The following is a 14,573-nucleotide window of genomic DNA, read 5'->3' as shown; positions in this document are numbered from 1 at the left end:
ATTTAAAGAGAACACATGGAAGTAAACCAAGAACCCAGCCAACATCCGGGGATAAGCTCCCAGCCAACAGTCAGTACCAACATCCTCCTTAAAAGAGATTCCTTCCATTCCAGTTGAGTTGCCCTAGTTAATGCCGCATGGAGCAGAGATAAGCTATTATTAACAAGCCCTGTTCAAACTGCAGAATTTGAGCAAATAAATTATTATTATTGCATTAAACAAACAAGTTGGGGATAAATGCTATGCAATGATTATCTGAATCATCAGAGTATGAACAATTTCTCAATTTATTCTAAACTATAATTGTACAAGCTGTATTCTGACATAGTAAACCAAATAAAATATAAGCTTTGAACAAAGAGAAAAAAACAAAAACTTTGAAATAAAAAACATTTTGTAAATTACTTATTAGTGATAAAGATAAAAAATTTTACTGACAGGCTACTTAGAAAATAAGGACGATGAAAATGATGACTAACCTCTGATTTTTTTTATCTTGTCCAAATTTCTATCTAAGGCGTCTGGCGAGTCATGCCCTCAGATAGGTTTTATTTAACTCTACATATCATGATTTACTTTCCAACCCAACTCTGGCATAACATTACAAAATAAAGAAGAAAATCCTGTATTAGTGTGTTCTCGCATTGCTATAAAGAAATCCCTGAAACTGAGATAGAAAGCCCCTAAGGGAAAAATTCTGAACATACATGCATGTGACCACCCCCCGGGCTCAAACAAACAACTTATCTAGAAAACCTCTAGCCGTTTGAGGTTGCAACATACATGCATGTGACCACCCCCCGGGCTTACACAAACAACTTATCTGGAAAACCCCCAGCCATTTGAGGTTGCGAAAAAGGCGGGAACCAACCAGAAACTGCCGAATGTTCAACTTTAAATGTTAACCAATAATAAGCTTGTAACTACTGTTTCTCTGTGACTTGTTTGTACCTCGCTATAAAAGAAACCCTAAAACAGCAGCCAGGGCCTCTCTCTTTACCTGCCATTGTATAAAGCGGAGAGGTCCGGGTTCGAACTCGTAATAAAGCGACCCCGGCTATTTGGCTTTGACTCTGGACTCTGGTGGTCACTTACTGGGGTCTCGCGACTTCGGGCACAACAAAACTGGGTAATTTACAAAGAAAAGAGGTTTAACTGGCTCACAGGCTATAGAAGAGGCATGGCTGTGGAGGCCTTAGGGAACTTTGACTCATGGCAGAAGGTAAAGTGGGAGCAGGCATCTTCGCATGGCCAGAGCAGGAGGTAGAGACAGAGTGGGGAGGTGTCACACACTTTTAAACAACGAGATCTTGTGAGAACTCTATGACAAAAACAGCATCACCAAAGTGGGACATCTGCCCGTGTGACCCCATCACTTCCTACCAGGCCCCACCTCCAACACTGGGGATTACAATTCAACTTGAGATTTGGGCAGGGACACAAACCCAAACCGTGCCACTTCTCAACTCATTCTGTGAGGTCAGTATTAACCTGCTACAAAACCCAGGCAAATAAAATCACAAGAAAACAGACCAATAGCTCTTATAAATATAGACACAAAAATCTTCAATAAAATACTGGTAAAGTGAACCCAGCAACATATGAAAAGAATTACACTAGTACCCCCTTAACCAGGGAAAACATGTTCTACGACCCCCAGTGGATGCCTGAAACTGAAGATAGTACCAAACCCTATACGAACTGTTTCTCCTAGATATACATATCTATGATAAAGTTTAATTAATAAATTAGATACAGTAAGAGATTAACAACAACTAATAACAAAATAGAAGAATGATAACAATATGCCAGCATAACTACTTTGATGTTTTGGAGCCATTATTAAGTAAAATAAGGGTTACTCAACAGAAGCACTGAGATACCATGACAGTTGACCTGATCACTGAGATAGCTACGTGACTACTGCGTAGATAGAGCATGCAGTGTGGATACACTGGAAAAAGAGCAGATTCACATCCCAGATGAGAAGAAGCAGGACAGTGCAAGATTTCACCATACTGTACAGACTGGTGCGCAGTTTAAAACTTACAAAGTGTTTATTTCTGAAATCTTCCATTTACTATTTTCAAACTGCAGTTGACTGAAATTGTGGAAAGTGAAATCATGGATAAGAGGGGACTACTGTGGGCCGGGCACAGTGGCTCACATCTGTAATCCCAGCACTTTGGGAGGCTGAGGCAGGTGGATCACGAAGTCAGGAGTTTGAGACCAGCCTGACCAACACAGATAGTGAAACCCTGCCACTACTAAAAATATAAAAATTAGCTCGGCTTGGTGGTGCATGCCTGTAATCCCAGCTGCTCAGGAGGCTGAGGCAGAAGAATCCCTTGAACCTGGGAAGTGGAGGTTGCAGTGAGCCAAGATCACGCCACTGCACTCCAGCCTGGGTGACATTTCAAGTCTCCATCTCAAAAAAAAAAAAAAAAAGAGGGGACTACTCTGTTATCCATGACCAAGTGGGATTTGTCTCAGAAAAGCAAGGTCAGCTCAAAATACAAAAATCAATTAAGGTAAAACACCACATTAACAGAATGAAGTCTTTAAAAAAAAATGATCATCTTAGTAAATGCAGACAAGAGCATTTGACAAAATCCAACTGTCTTTCATGATAAAAGCACTCAGACATGGGCATCCTTGCCCATGCCTATGTCTTGAATAGTATTGCCAAGATTTTCTTCTAGGGTTTTTACGGTTTTAGGTCTAACATTTAAGTCTTTAATCCATCTTGAATTAATTTTTGTATAAGGTGTAAGGAAGGGATCCAGTTTCAGCTTTCCACATATGGCTAGCCAGTTTTCCCAGCACCATTTTTTTTTTTTTAAAAGGACCAAAATGCATTTATTTAATATACATCACAAGGGTTCAACTGAGGCTTAATTTAAAAGACAAAAACAAAACAAAAATAATACCACAGCTCAAGATACAGAGTCCTATACAGAAATCACAAAAAGGACAGACCATCTAAGGAAAAATTAAGAAGACAACACAAGGACAGGCTGGGCAGCCTGGGTCAGGGCTCCTGGCTGGTGACCTGCTTTGAGTAGGTTTCTTGCAGGTACTTCTTAAAAGCTGTGGGGTTTTTCCAGAGCTCGGCAGCATGTGTGTTCAAGGGACTATCAATGTTGGGTTTTCCTAGAAGGCTCTGGATGGACAGCAGAATGGTCCTGACGTCATATAGGGCAGACCACTTGTCCTTCAGGATGTCCAGGCATATGTTACCCTGGGTGTCCACGTTGGGGTGGTAGCAGGGTGTGAGGAATTTCACCGTGGGTGCATTGTAAGGGTAGCCACTGGGGAACTCTAGTGAGAGCTTATACCTCAGGTCTTCATATACTGTTCCAGCTGCTTCATGGATGGTCCCTACCCATTTGAAAAGGTTGTCTGATTCAGGGAAGGCAGAAATCCCTTTATCACCAGACATCATGAGGGCCATCAGCTCCTGCTGTAGCCTTTTGTCCACGGGACCCCAGGCGGTTCCCGTGCTCGGCTTGGCTCCTTTAAGGGAGGCGGTGACCCTAGTGGCTGCTGGGTGGCAGTTTTGGGAAGCCATCAAGGTGGCGTTGGCAGACAGACAGGAACTCAGAGAACACGACTGCAACTGCCCCCAGCACCATTTATTAAATAGGGAATCCTTTCCCCATTTCTTGTTTTTGTCAGGTATATCAAAGATCAGATGGTTGTAGATGTGTGGTATTATTTCGGAGGGCTCTGTTCTGTTCCATTGGTCTATATCTCTGTTTTGGTACCAGTACCATGCTGTTTTGGTTACTGTAGCCTTGTAGTATAGTTTGAAATCAGGTAGCATGATGCCTCCAGCTTTGTTCTTTTTGCTTAGGATTGCCTTGGCAATGCAGGCTCTTTTTTGGTTCCATATGAAATTTAAAGTAGTTTTCTCCAATTCTGTGAAGAAAGTCATTGGTAGCTTGATGGGGATGGCATTGAATCTATAAATCACCTTGGACAGTATGGCCATTTTCACAATACTGATTCTTCCTATCCATGAGCATGGAATGTTCTTCCATTTGTTTGTGTCCTCTTTTATTTCGTTGAGCAGCGGTTTGTAGTTCTCCTTGAAGTGGTCCTTCACATCCCTTGTAAGTTGGATTCCTAGGTATTTTATTCTCTTTGAAGCAATTATGAATGGGAGTTCATTCATGATTTGGCGCTCTGTCTGTTCTTGGTGTATAGGAATGCTTGTGATTTTTGCAGATTGAATTTGTATCCTGAGACTTTGGTGAAGTTGCTTATCAGCTTAAGGAGATTTTGGGCTGAGATGATGGGGTTTTCTTTTTTTTCTTTTTTTTTTTTTTTTTTTTTTTTGAGACGGAGTCTCGCTCTGTTGCCCGGGCCGGATCTCAGCTCACTGCAAGCTCCGCCTCCCGGGTTCACACCATTCTCCTGCCTCAGCCTCCCAAGTAGCTGGGACTACAGGCGCCCACCACCTCGCCCAACTAGTTTTTTGTATTTTTTTTAGTAGAGACGGGGTTTCACCGTGTTAGCCAGGATGGTCTTGATCTCCTGACCTCGTGATCCGCCCATCTTGGCCTCCCAAAGTGCTGGGATTACAGGCTTGAGCCACCGTGCCCGGCCTGGGGTTTTCTAAATATACAAGCATGTTATCTGCAAACAGGGACAATTTGATTTCCTCTTTTCCTAACTGAATACCCTTTATTTCTTTCTCTTGCCTGATTGCCCTGGCCAGAACTTCCAACACTATGTTGAATAGGTGTGGTGAGAGAGGGCATCCCTGTCTTGTGCCAGTTTTCAAAGGGAATGCTTCCAGTTTTTGCCCATTCAGTATAATATTGCAATGGCAACAAAAGCCAATATTGGCAAGTGGGATCTAATTAAACTAAAGAGCTTCTGCACAGCAAAAGAAACTCCCATCAGAGTGAACAGGCAACCTACAGAATGGTAGAACATTTTTGCAAGCTACCCATCTGACAAAGGGCTAATATCCAGAATCTACAAAGAACTGAAACAAATTTACAAGAAAAAAATCAAATAACCCTATCAAAAAGTGGGTGAAGGATATGAACAGACACTTCTCAAAAGAACACATTTTTTATACAGCCAACAGACACATGAAAAAATGCTCATCATCACTCGCCATCAGAGAAATGCAAATCAAAACCACAATGAGAGACCATCTCACACCAGTGAGAATGGCAATCATTAAAAAGTCAGGAAACAACAGGTGCTGGAGAGGATGTGGAGAAATAGGAACACTTTTACACTGCTGGTGGGACTGTAAACTAGTTCAACCATTTTGGAAGACAGTGTGGCAATTCCTCAAGGATCTAGAGCTAGAAATACTATTTGACCCAGCCATCCCATTACTGGTGCCCAAAGGATTATAAATCATGCTGCTATAAAGACACATGCACATGTATGTTTATTGCGGCACTATCCACAGTAGCAAAGATTTGGAACCAACCCAAATGCCCATCAATCATAGAATGCATTAAGAAAATGTGGCACATATACACCATGGAATACTATGCAGCCATAAAAAAGGATGAGTTCATGTCCTTTGTAGGGACATGGATGAAGCTGGAAACTGTCATTCTCAGCAAACTGTCACAAGGACAGAAAACCACACACCGCATGTTCTCACTCATATGTGGGAACTGAACAATGAGAACACTTGGACACAGGGTGGGGAACATCACACACCAGGGCCTGTGGTGGGATGGAGGGAGCGAGGAGGGATAGCATTAGGAGAAATACCTAAAGTAAATGACGAGTTAATGGGTGCAGCACACCAACATGGCACATGTATACATATGTAACAAACCTGCATGTTGTGCACATGTACCCTAGAACTTGAAGTATAATAATAAAAAAAAATATGGAAAAGAGGAAAGAAGGGAAGATAACCATGAAAGAAAGAAAGAAAGAAAGAAAGAAAGAAAGAAAGAAAGAAAGAAAGAAAGAAAGAAAGAAAGAAAGAAAGAAAGAAAGAAAGAAAGAAAGAAAGAAAGAAAGAAAGAAAGAAAGAGAGAAAGAAAGAGCACTCAGCTAGGAACAGAAGGAAACATCCTCAGCCCGATGAAAGACATCTGCACAATTCTCAGGTAACATTATGCTTCACAATAAAGACCAACAGCTTCCACTCATACGAGTAAATAACATGAATCCTGAAAAATAGACACATACACACAACCACCTACATTCTCCCTCAACACAAGACGGGTAAGAGATTTTCCACACTCCCCACCTTTTCTTAGTGCATATACCTTAGAAAACTTATAATTGTTCATTCTTTCTCTGACTTTTTAAAATGTACTATGTAAATCTTTCCAAAACTTAAATAAGCCTCTTGTCAGTGTTATAACCCAGGAATCTTTTCCTTAAAGGCGTAGGCGCCATCTCTTTGAAATGAAGCCAATGAGAAAGACAATGGGAGGGTGGGAGCCTAACTCACCTGGGTCCAAACTACAAACCTACCTCCTGTCGTAAAGATATGATAAATTTGTTTTTCTTTTGGATTAAGGCGATTAGTAAACACAGATGGCTACCCCAATTATCAAGTGAATTTAGGATGAACTATGTGTGACAAATGGTGCATCAAGTCCTCTTACTTGAAGACTAGTTATCATTTATCTTGAGAACATATATGACAAGGGTTGCATCTGCTTAGCTGTATGAGATTTATTTCTGTCTTTTCAATCTCTTTAGTGGATTGCCTATGTTGAAAATGAGATCTGGTTTACTGTTTATTCAAAAATCAAAACTGTTTTCTTTTCTACTTTTGGGTTGAGCTTGTCTGCGTTGGCAAGAGATTTTGTTTTTTAATTTATATTCCCCTAACACTTCTTCAGATCAGGAATAAGACAAGGAAGGCTGCTCTTACCACTTCGTTCAACATTGTACTGGAATTTCCAGTCAAGTCACTTAGTCAGGAAAGGGAAATAAAAGGCATCCAGATGGGAAAGAAAGAAGTAAGATAGTTTCTATTTGCAGATGATATGATCTTTTGTGTAGAAAATTGCAATAAATTCACAAAAAATTACAGCTAATATATGAGTTCAGTAAGTTTACAGTACACAAAATCAATATACAGAAATAAATTGTATTTCTATACTCTAGCAATGAACAATCCAAGCTGAAATTAAGAGAACAATTCATTTATAATAGCATCAAAAAAAAAAAACCCAAAACTTAGGAATACATTTAACAAAAAAAGTACATGACTTGTACACTAAAAACTGCATGACATCATTGAAAAAAAAATTTTTTTTTAAACCTAAATAAATGGAAAGACGCTTTGTGTTCAAAAATTAGAAGACTTTCCATTGTTTAAATGGCTGCATTAGTTTCCTCTTGTTGCTGTGCAAATCACCACAAATTCAGTGGTTTAAAACACATATCGTATAGTCCTGGATTGTTCTAAAATGGTTCTTGCTGGACTAAAATTAAGGTTTTGGTAGGGCTGTATTTCTTTCTGAAGGTTCTAGGAGATAATCTATTTCCTTGCCTTTTCCAGATTCTAGAGACTGCCGGCACTCCTTGGCTTATGGCTCACTTTCATCTTCAAAGTCAGCAATGGCCAGTCAAGTCTTTCTCACAGCACATCACTCTGGCACTTACTCTTCTTCCTCCCTTTTTCATATTTAAAGACACTTGTCATTGCACTGGATCCAGTAGCCTCAAATCCATCTGCTACCTTAATTCCCCTTCACCATGTAACACAACATATCCATAGGGTCTAGGGATTATACTAGAATGTAGACTTCTTGGAGGGAGGGGGTCATTTTTGTGCCTATCCCAATAGGCAAATTGATCTACAGATTCAACACAATTGGCTTTTTTTTTTTTTTTTTTTTTTTTTTGCAGAAATTGACAAGATGATCCTAAAATTTATCTAGAAACATGGGACACAGAACAGCCAAAGCAATTTTGAAAACTAAGATCAAAGTTGAAGGACTCATACTTCTTCATTTCAAAACTGACTACAAAGCTACAGTAATTAACACTGTGTGAGACTGGCATAAGGATATGCATACAGATTGATCAAATAAAACTGAGAATCCCTTGAGAAATAAACCTTATATATATGGTCAACTGATTTTTGACAGTAATGACAAGAAAATTCAGTAGGAAAAGAAGTTATTTCAACAAATGGTACTGAGACAACTGGAAACACGCATGCAAAAGAATGAAGTTGGAACCTTACCTCATACCATATGCAAAAATTAATGCTAAATGAGTCATAAACCTAAATATAAGAATTAGAACTATAAAACTTATGGAAGGAAATATAGGTGTAAGTCTTTGTGATTTTGGATTACACAATGGTTTCTTAGAATGACTCTTAAGCACAAGCAGCAAAATCAATAAGTTGAATTTCATCAAAATTAAAAACTTTTGTGCCTCAAAAGACATTATCAAGACAATGAGAAGAGAATGCACAGAATAGAAGAACACATTTACAAATCATATGTCTAATACATATCTGCTTTCCAAAATAAGTAAAAACTTTCATAACTCAATAATAAAACACAAGTAACCCAGTTTAAAAATGGGTAAAAAAAAGTTGTTAAACTTCATGAGTCAAAGAGAAACGCAATTCAAAACCATAGTGACATACCATGTCATACCAATTAGTGTGGCTATAATCCAAAAGACAGATTAAATAATAACTATTGGCACACATGTAGAAGATTGGAATCTTCACATATTCCTGGTAGAAATGGAAAATGGTGCAGTCACTTTGGAAAACAATTTGGCAGTTTCTCAAAAAGTTAAACATAGAATTGCCACATTGAGGAGTATGGCTCCAGGCCAAAATCCTATGTATTATCTTTCAGGCAGGACCATAGACAGTTACAAGGCTTTGCCCAGCAGACCTCATTGGGGGAAATTGCCATCTCCACACCAGACTTGGTACACAGCTAGCATGTTACAGCTTCTGGAGGGATTTGCAGTCAAGAACTCACTCCCTGCTCCCTCCACTCCAACCAGCTCTGCTCATAGGCTTCTCTGCTTCCCTAGCCCAGGCACTTCCATTCAGAGGCTTCCGCTCAGGCACTTTTCAGGAGTCCCAGCTGAGACCTCCTTAGGGAGGGCTTGGCTGAGGCAGTGCTTTCAGCTACCAGTGATACTTCTTCATATTAAGTGAATAGTTACACACATTGTAAAAGTATAAAAACATAGAAAGGATGTATACCAACTTCCAGATAGTGGTTACCTCTGAGTAGGAAGGGAAAGTAGGATGAAGAGGAGCCTTCAATTGACTCCATAACATTATTTCTCTAAAAAACTTTTCTTGGCTGGGCATGGTGGCTCATGCCTGTAATCCCAGCAATTTGGGAGGCTGAGGAGGGTGGATCACCTGAGGTCAAGAGTTCGAGACCAGCCTGACCAATATGGTGAAACCCTGTCTCTACTAAAAATATAAAAATTATCCAGGCATGGTGGCCGGCACCTGTAGTCCCAACAAGTCCAGAGGCTGAGACGGGGGAACTACTTGAAACTGGGAGGCAGAGGTGGCAGTGAGCCGAGATAGTGCTACCGCACTCCAGCCTGGGCGACAGCGAGACTCCATCTCAAAACAACAAAACAAAAACCTTTTTTTAAGAAAATATATAAAAAAAGAAAATATAATAAAGTCATAATGTAGTGAAACCTAGTATGCATAAATGGACATTTGTTATACATATGAAATATTTCATAATACAAAAGAATGAAAAATATTGAAATAATTCTTAGCCCTAGGTGGTGAAATTATATGTGATTGTGATTTTAGTTTTTTCTTGATATGTATATACATTTTTCAAACCCTTCCAACCAACATGAATTTCTTTTATAATGATAATAAATAATACATGTGTTTCACAAAGAGGTATTACTACCCATAACTTTACTTAAGCAGAGAGCTATAAACATGTATTTTGCCTTAAAAATCTATTATATGGCTTAAAAATTGAACCAGTATTAAAATCTCATTTTCGTGTAAAAAAATCTCTACAAGTATTTTAATAGTTCAGTGCTGAGAAATGCTTTTATTTTTCAAATGCAAACCAAAATTTAAAAGCTGAAATTTACACATGTCCAAATTTGTAAGAGCTAGTCAGGAACTGAAATGCAAATAATTACAGCTTTAATAATCACTCCTATTAAGTTTTTCTTTTGGCAACATGACCTTAAATAGCACAGGATTATCTGAATGTGGTCATTCAGGCTATTACTATAAATTACTCAATGTAGAGGTATAATTAATAATTAATAGAACTTTTTAGAGCGAGGACATCTAATTCAACAATTTCCAATGATTTTCTAGAACGCTTTCTTCATATTAAATAATGTGCAGAAGCTCGACATGTAGAAGAAGCCATAACAAAGGTGCTGTGTTTGAAGCTGGGAGCTGCATTCTGAGCCCTTGCTTGCTCCCTTTCTCACATCTTTATCCTCTTCCTCCATCAATGGCTCTTTCCTGTCTGGAAAAAAGCATCGTCACGTCTCCTGATTTCTAACCACACCTCCTGTTCTCATATTTCATTATAGCACAATTTTCCTCTATTGGCTATTGCCACAGTTCTACCTACCATTGCTTGTCATGATCCCCATGCACCCCAGCCCTTACCACTCTCCTGAAACCTCTCTGGATAACCATTGTCCATCTGCAAATCCAAGGGATATTCTTCCATCCTTTACATGAACTCATATGAAATCACCATATAAAAACAATTCTCAATACCTGGCTGCTCCGTAGTACTGTTGAGCTTAGAAAAGCATTGTGTTCCTCCTTGGGAACTTTCTCACATCATGTCTGACACTACTTTCTCCTAGTGTTTTTCTTTTGAAATTCCTGTCTGCCTACTCCTTGTAAGTCACCCCAACCTTCCTGTCTCTGTGTTTGACTCTTAAGCATTGTGGCTCCTCAAGGTTTTATTCATCACTTGTCTATTTCACAGCAAGTTTCACACAGATGCTGATGACCCTATGTCTCCTTACCAGTCAGAAACACTCCCCTGAAGCTCCAGAAACATATTTGGGTTGCTTATTGGACATAACAGTCTTACTGTCTCAAACGCAATTCAAACTCAACATACTCAAAACTAAATTAATCACTGCCCTTTCTCTGCAATTTCTACCCATGTCTTCTCTAATCATCAAGATGTTGTGTGGGTTGGATTGTATTCCCTGAAAAGATATGTCGAAGTCCTAACTCCCAGTACCTGTGAATGTGACCTTGTTTGGAAAGAGGATCTTTGCAGAAGTAATCCAGTTAAGATGAGGTCATACTGAATAAGGGTGGGCCCTAATCCAATATGACTACTGTACTTCTGAGAAAACAAACACACAGGTATAGACACACAGAGAATGCCAGGTGATGACAGAGGCAGAGACAAGAGTGATGTCTCTTGTCAAGTATTTCCATCCCAGATCTGTCCTGTCCCAACTGCCTCCCTGCGTTTCGGTAGCCTGTTCAATGGACAGTCCCATTTCTTAACACTGTCAGCTATCTGGCTTCTCGGGGTGAGGGCTGGCTTCTAGCATGAATTCCCTCATGGCAGTGTGGTGAGAACTGTAGCAGCTTCTGTACCCAGGCCCTTGCCAACTGCTCTAAAAGTGGTGCTGGCTGCATACCCCCGCCCCCACAACACTTCCAGCGGGGCTGAGTAACACAATCCAAAAGAATCCAGAGGTCAAATAAGGCCTATGGGCAAACTTTCATCAATGAGAGACAGGAAATGAATTATTCTTCTTTCTCTCCCACAATCAACTCTTCTAATGCACAGAAGTCCCATAAGATCTGTCCAGAGACATCTCCCATGACCGAGTAATTGCTGCTTCTTAGAGCTGTGACAAGCTCAGTAACAGTACATTGTATTTGCTGTCCTTCCTTCCCTTCTTTGTTTCTTGTTTTTTTCCTTACTCTCACTACCCTGGGATTACCACCTCTCCTCTCCAATAAAGAGCTCACATGTAAGCTCCATTTTCTACGGAATCCGGGCTAAGATAGCAAGTTGCTTAAACATCATTTTTTCTCTTCTAAAAATAGAGATAATGATGGCTCTTCTCGTAGGACCACCAAAAGTATCATATGAGACAATATCTGAAAAGCATAGTAACTTGAAATAGTTAGATAGTTAGTGCTCACAAAATGTCACTTGTTACTATTAATTATAACTACCTGAAGATCCAGAGCTATTTTTGCATTCTTCTCCCACTGTGTTAGTCAGGGTTCTCTAGAAGGACAGAACTAATGGAATTGATATGTATATAAAGGGGAGTTTATAAAGGGTTAAGTTACACGATTGCAAGGTCCCACAATAGGCTGTCTGCAGGCTGAGGAGCAAGGAGAGTCAGTCAGAGTTCCAAAACTAAAGAATTTGGAGTCCAGTGTTTGAGGGCACAAAGCATCCAGCATGGGAGAAAGACGTAGGCTGGGAGGCTAGGCCAGTCTCTCTTTCCACATTTTTCTGCCTGCTTATGTTCTAGCCATGCTGGCAGCTGATTAGATTGTGCCCACCCACATTAATGGTGGGTCTGCCTTTCCCAGCCCACTGACTCAAATGTTAATCTCCTTTGGCAACACCCTCACAGACACACCCAGGATCAATACTTTGTATCCTTCAATCCAATCAAGTTGACACTAAGCATTAACCATCAAAGTGCACCAAAAGTAGGTGCACTTTGTTACAGGAAGAAGAAACTGGAGAATATGCACATAACGTCCCCTCTTTTCTTTAATCCTTATTGTGCTACATTAAAAACCATTACCACTGTACCTTGTGCTATAGAAGCATTAAAGTTCATTTACACAGGAAAACACGTATTAAAAGCTGTTAGGAGGCTTACAAAGTCCCTGGGAGGTAGTAACCTGCAGTCAGGCTTGAAGGCCAGATGGGGAGGGACAAAGCTTTAGCCAACATTGTATTGGGTCAGGCATAACTTGTACCACTGACAGTGGAAAGTAGACCCAGGACCCCAATCCTGCCATCTTCCACCACCACCCTTTCCCCAACCCCAAACTGGACTCTATTCAATATACACTTTCTCCCATTTCTCACTTGCAAATCCAAGTCTTGCTGACATAATCTGATTGATGGAGTCTAAGTCACATGGTTGTGCTTCAGCTGCAAGGGAGGTGAAGATTACACATTTTTCTGTTGACTTGTATAAGGAAAAGATATTCAGAAGGTGGGAAGTCCCCCTCAAATATAGGAAATGCGTTCATAAGATTAACCGAGCAGCCAGAAAATATGACAAATGTACACTCTATATCTACTTGAAGAAATGTGCCAAACCAAATAAAATATGGTTACAATTATTTATTTATTTATTTATTTTTGAGATGGAGTCTTGCTCTGTCGCCCAGGCTGGAATGCAGTGGCGCAATCTCGGCTCACTGCAAGCTCTGTCTCCCGGGTTCACGCCATTCTCCTGCCTCAGCCTCCTGAGTAGCTGGGACTACTGGCACCCGCCACTACTAATTAGCCCGGCTAATTTTTTTTTTTTTTTTTCGGTAGAGACGGAGTTTCACCATGTTAGCCAGGATGGTCTCGATCTCCTGACCTCGTGATCAGCCCGCCTTGGCCTCCCAAAGTGCTAAGATTACAGGCATGAGCCACTGTGCCTGGCCACAATTAAAAAAAAAAAAAAAAGAAAAGAAAAGAAACAAAGAAAAGAAAGACTGAAAGAGGAAGGTGGGAATAATCTACCTATTGAGGGAATTCTTGCAAAGTATATTCCATGTCTAGGTAGCCCATAGTGCACTATTTCTTGAGTAGACCTAACGGCTGCTGCAGAGGTCACAGTAATGCTTTCAGATGCTCTGGGCAAAGTGGGCTAAATGCTATTTCACTCTGGGTCACCTCTTTCTAGCCCTCAGCTGACTCCAAAGAGTAATTACAACTCATAGTGAACACAGGTGCATTCCTCTCAGGCTCAACATTAATAATCTACCATTAGTTATACATCTTAAAAGAAAACATTTCCTGGCCAATGAATATATGTAATATTAAGATGATAAGATTTTTATTCTTAGAAAAATATATGAAAAAATGGAAAAAAAATACTTGAAGGAGGAAAATAAACCACTTCTATCAAGTATATCCTTATCAGTTATACCACAAAATAATCTTATTATCAAACACACAATCTTAAAATTACAGGTTATTTCCCCTCCTGTATTACATATGTATATAATAACTAACAAAGGATTTTTAATTCTTTCTTCAAAGTTTATATCCTACCTCCCATTTCTTTTTATTCTCATTGCCAACAAGTCCAAAGCAGCCCACCCCTAAGTTATTACAAAAGCCTTACTCCCTTAAGTGCTTTCATTCATTTATTCATTCATTCATTTATTCATTGAACAAGTGTTTTTCTGAGCACTTGCTATGTGCCAAGTCCCCTTTTTCATGGATTATTTTTCTAATGGAAAAATGACAGAATGCTAGTAAATTGGTAGAAATGAGCATTGAGGTGTAGAAATTGATGCATGAGAGAATTGCTGGAGTGATGCCCTTGAGGAAATGGACAGACAGGAGGAGGGTTGGCCTTTACCAGGACCACGGAAGCAGAGTCACATGAGAGAA

At 39.8% G+C, this 14,573-nt stretch overlaps 2 protein-coding genes across 5 annotated transcripts in view; both read right to left on the bottom strand.

The window, feature by feature from the left end:
* Positions 1–14,573, bottom strand: part of NEK10 (NIMA related kinase 10) — a 280,588-nt gene that overhangs the window by 107,524 nt on the left and 158,491 nt on the right. The gene's annotated exons all lie outside the window — the stretch shown is intronic.
* On the bottom strand, positions 3,012–3,571 carry LOC104657508 (ubiquitin-conjugating enzyme E2 C-like). Of its 4 annotated transcripts, none has more exons than XM_010357323.2 (2): positions 3,287–3,571; positions 3,012–3,214 (listed from the first exon to the last, which is right to left on the bottom strand). In XM_010357323.2, the coding sequence occupies exons 1-2, from the start codon at positions 3,569–3,571 to the stop codon at positions 3,032–3,034; spliced, it is 468 nt and encodes a 155-aa protein (XP_010355625.2). In that variant the 3' UTR covers positions 3,012–3,031. The 4 variants fall into 4 exon arrangements, with proteins under 4 accessions (XP_010355625.2, XP_010355626.1, XP_010355624.2 ...); XM_010357324.2 differs by having other exon boundaries at positions 3,012–3,354; positions 3,436–3,571; XM_010357325.2 differs by having other exon boundaries at positions 3,127–3,153; positions 3,356–3,571.

Source organism: Rhinopithecus roxellana, chromosome 1, assembly GCF_007565055.1.
Source record: "Rhinopithecus roxellana isolate Shanxi Qingling chromosome 1, ASM756505v1, whole genome shotgun sequence".
Taxonomy (NCBI): domain Eukaryota; kingdom Metazoa; phylum Chordata; class Mammalia; order Primates; family Cercopithecidae; genus Rhinopithecus; species Rhinopithecus roxellana.
The sequence above is the reverse complement of the archived record's forward strand: the minus strand, read 5'-3'. Positions and strand labels throughout refer to the sequence as shown.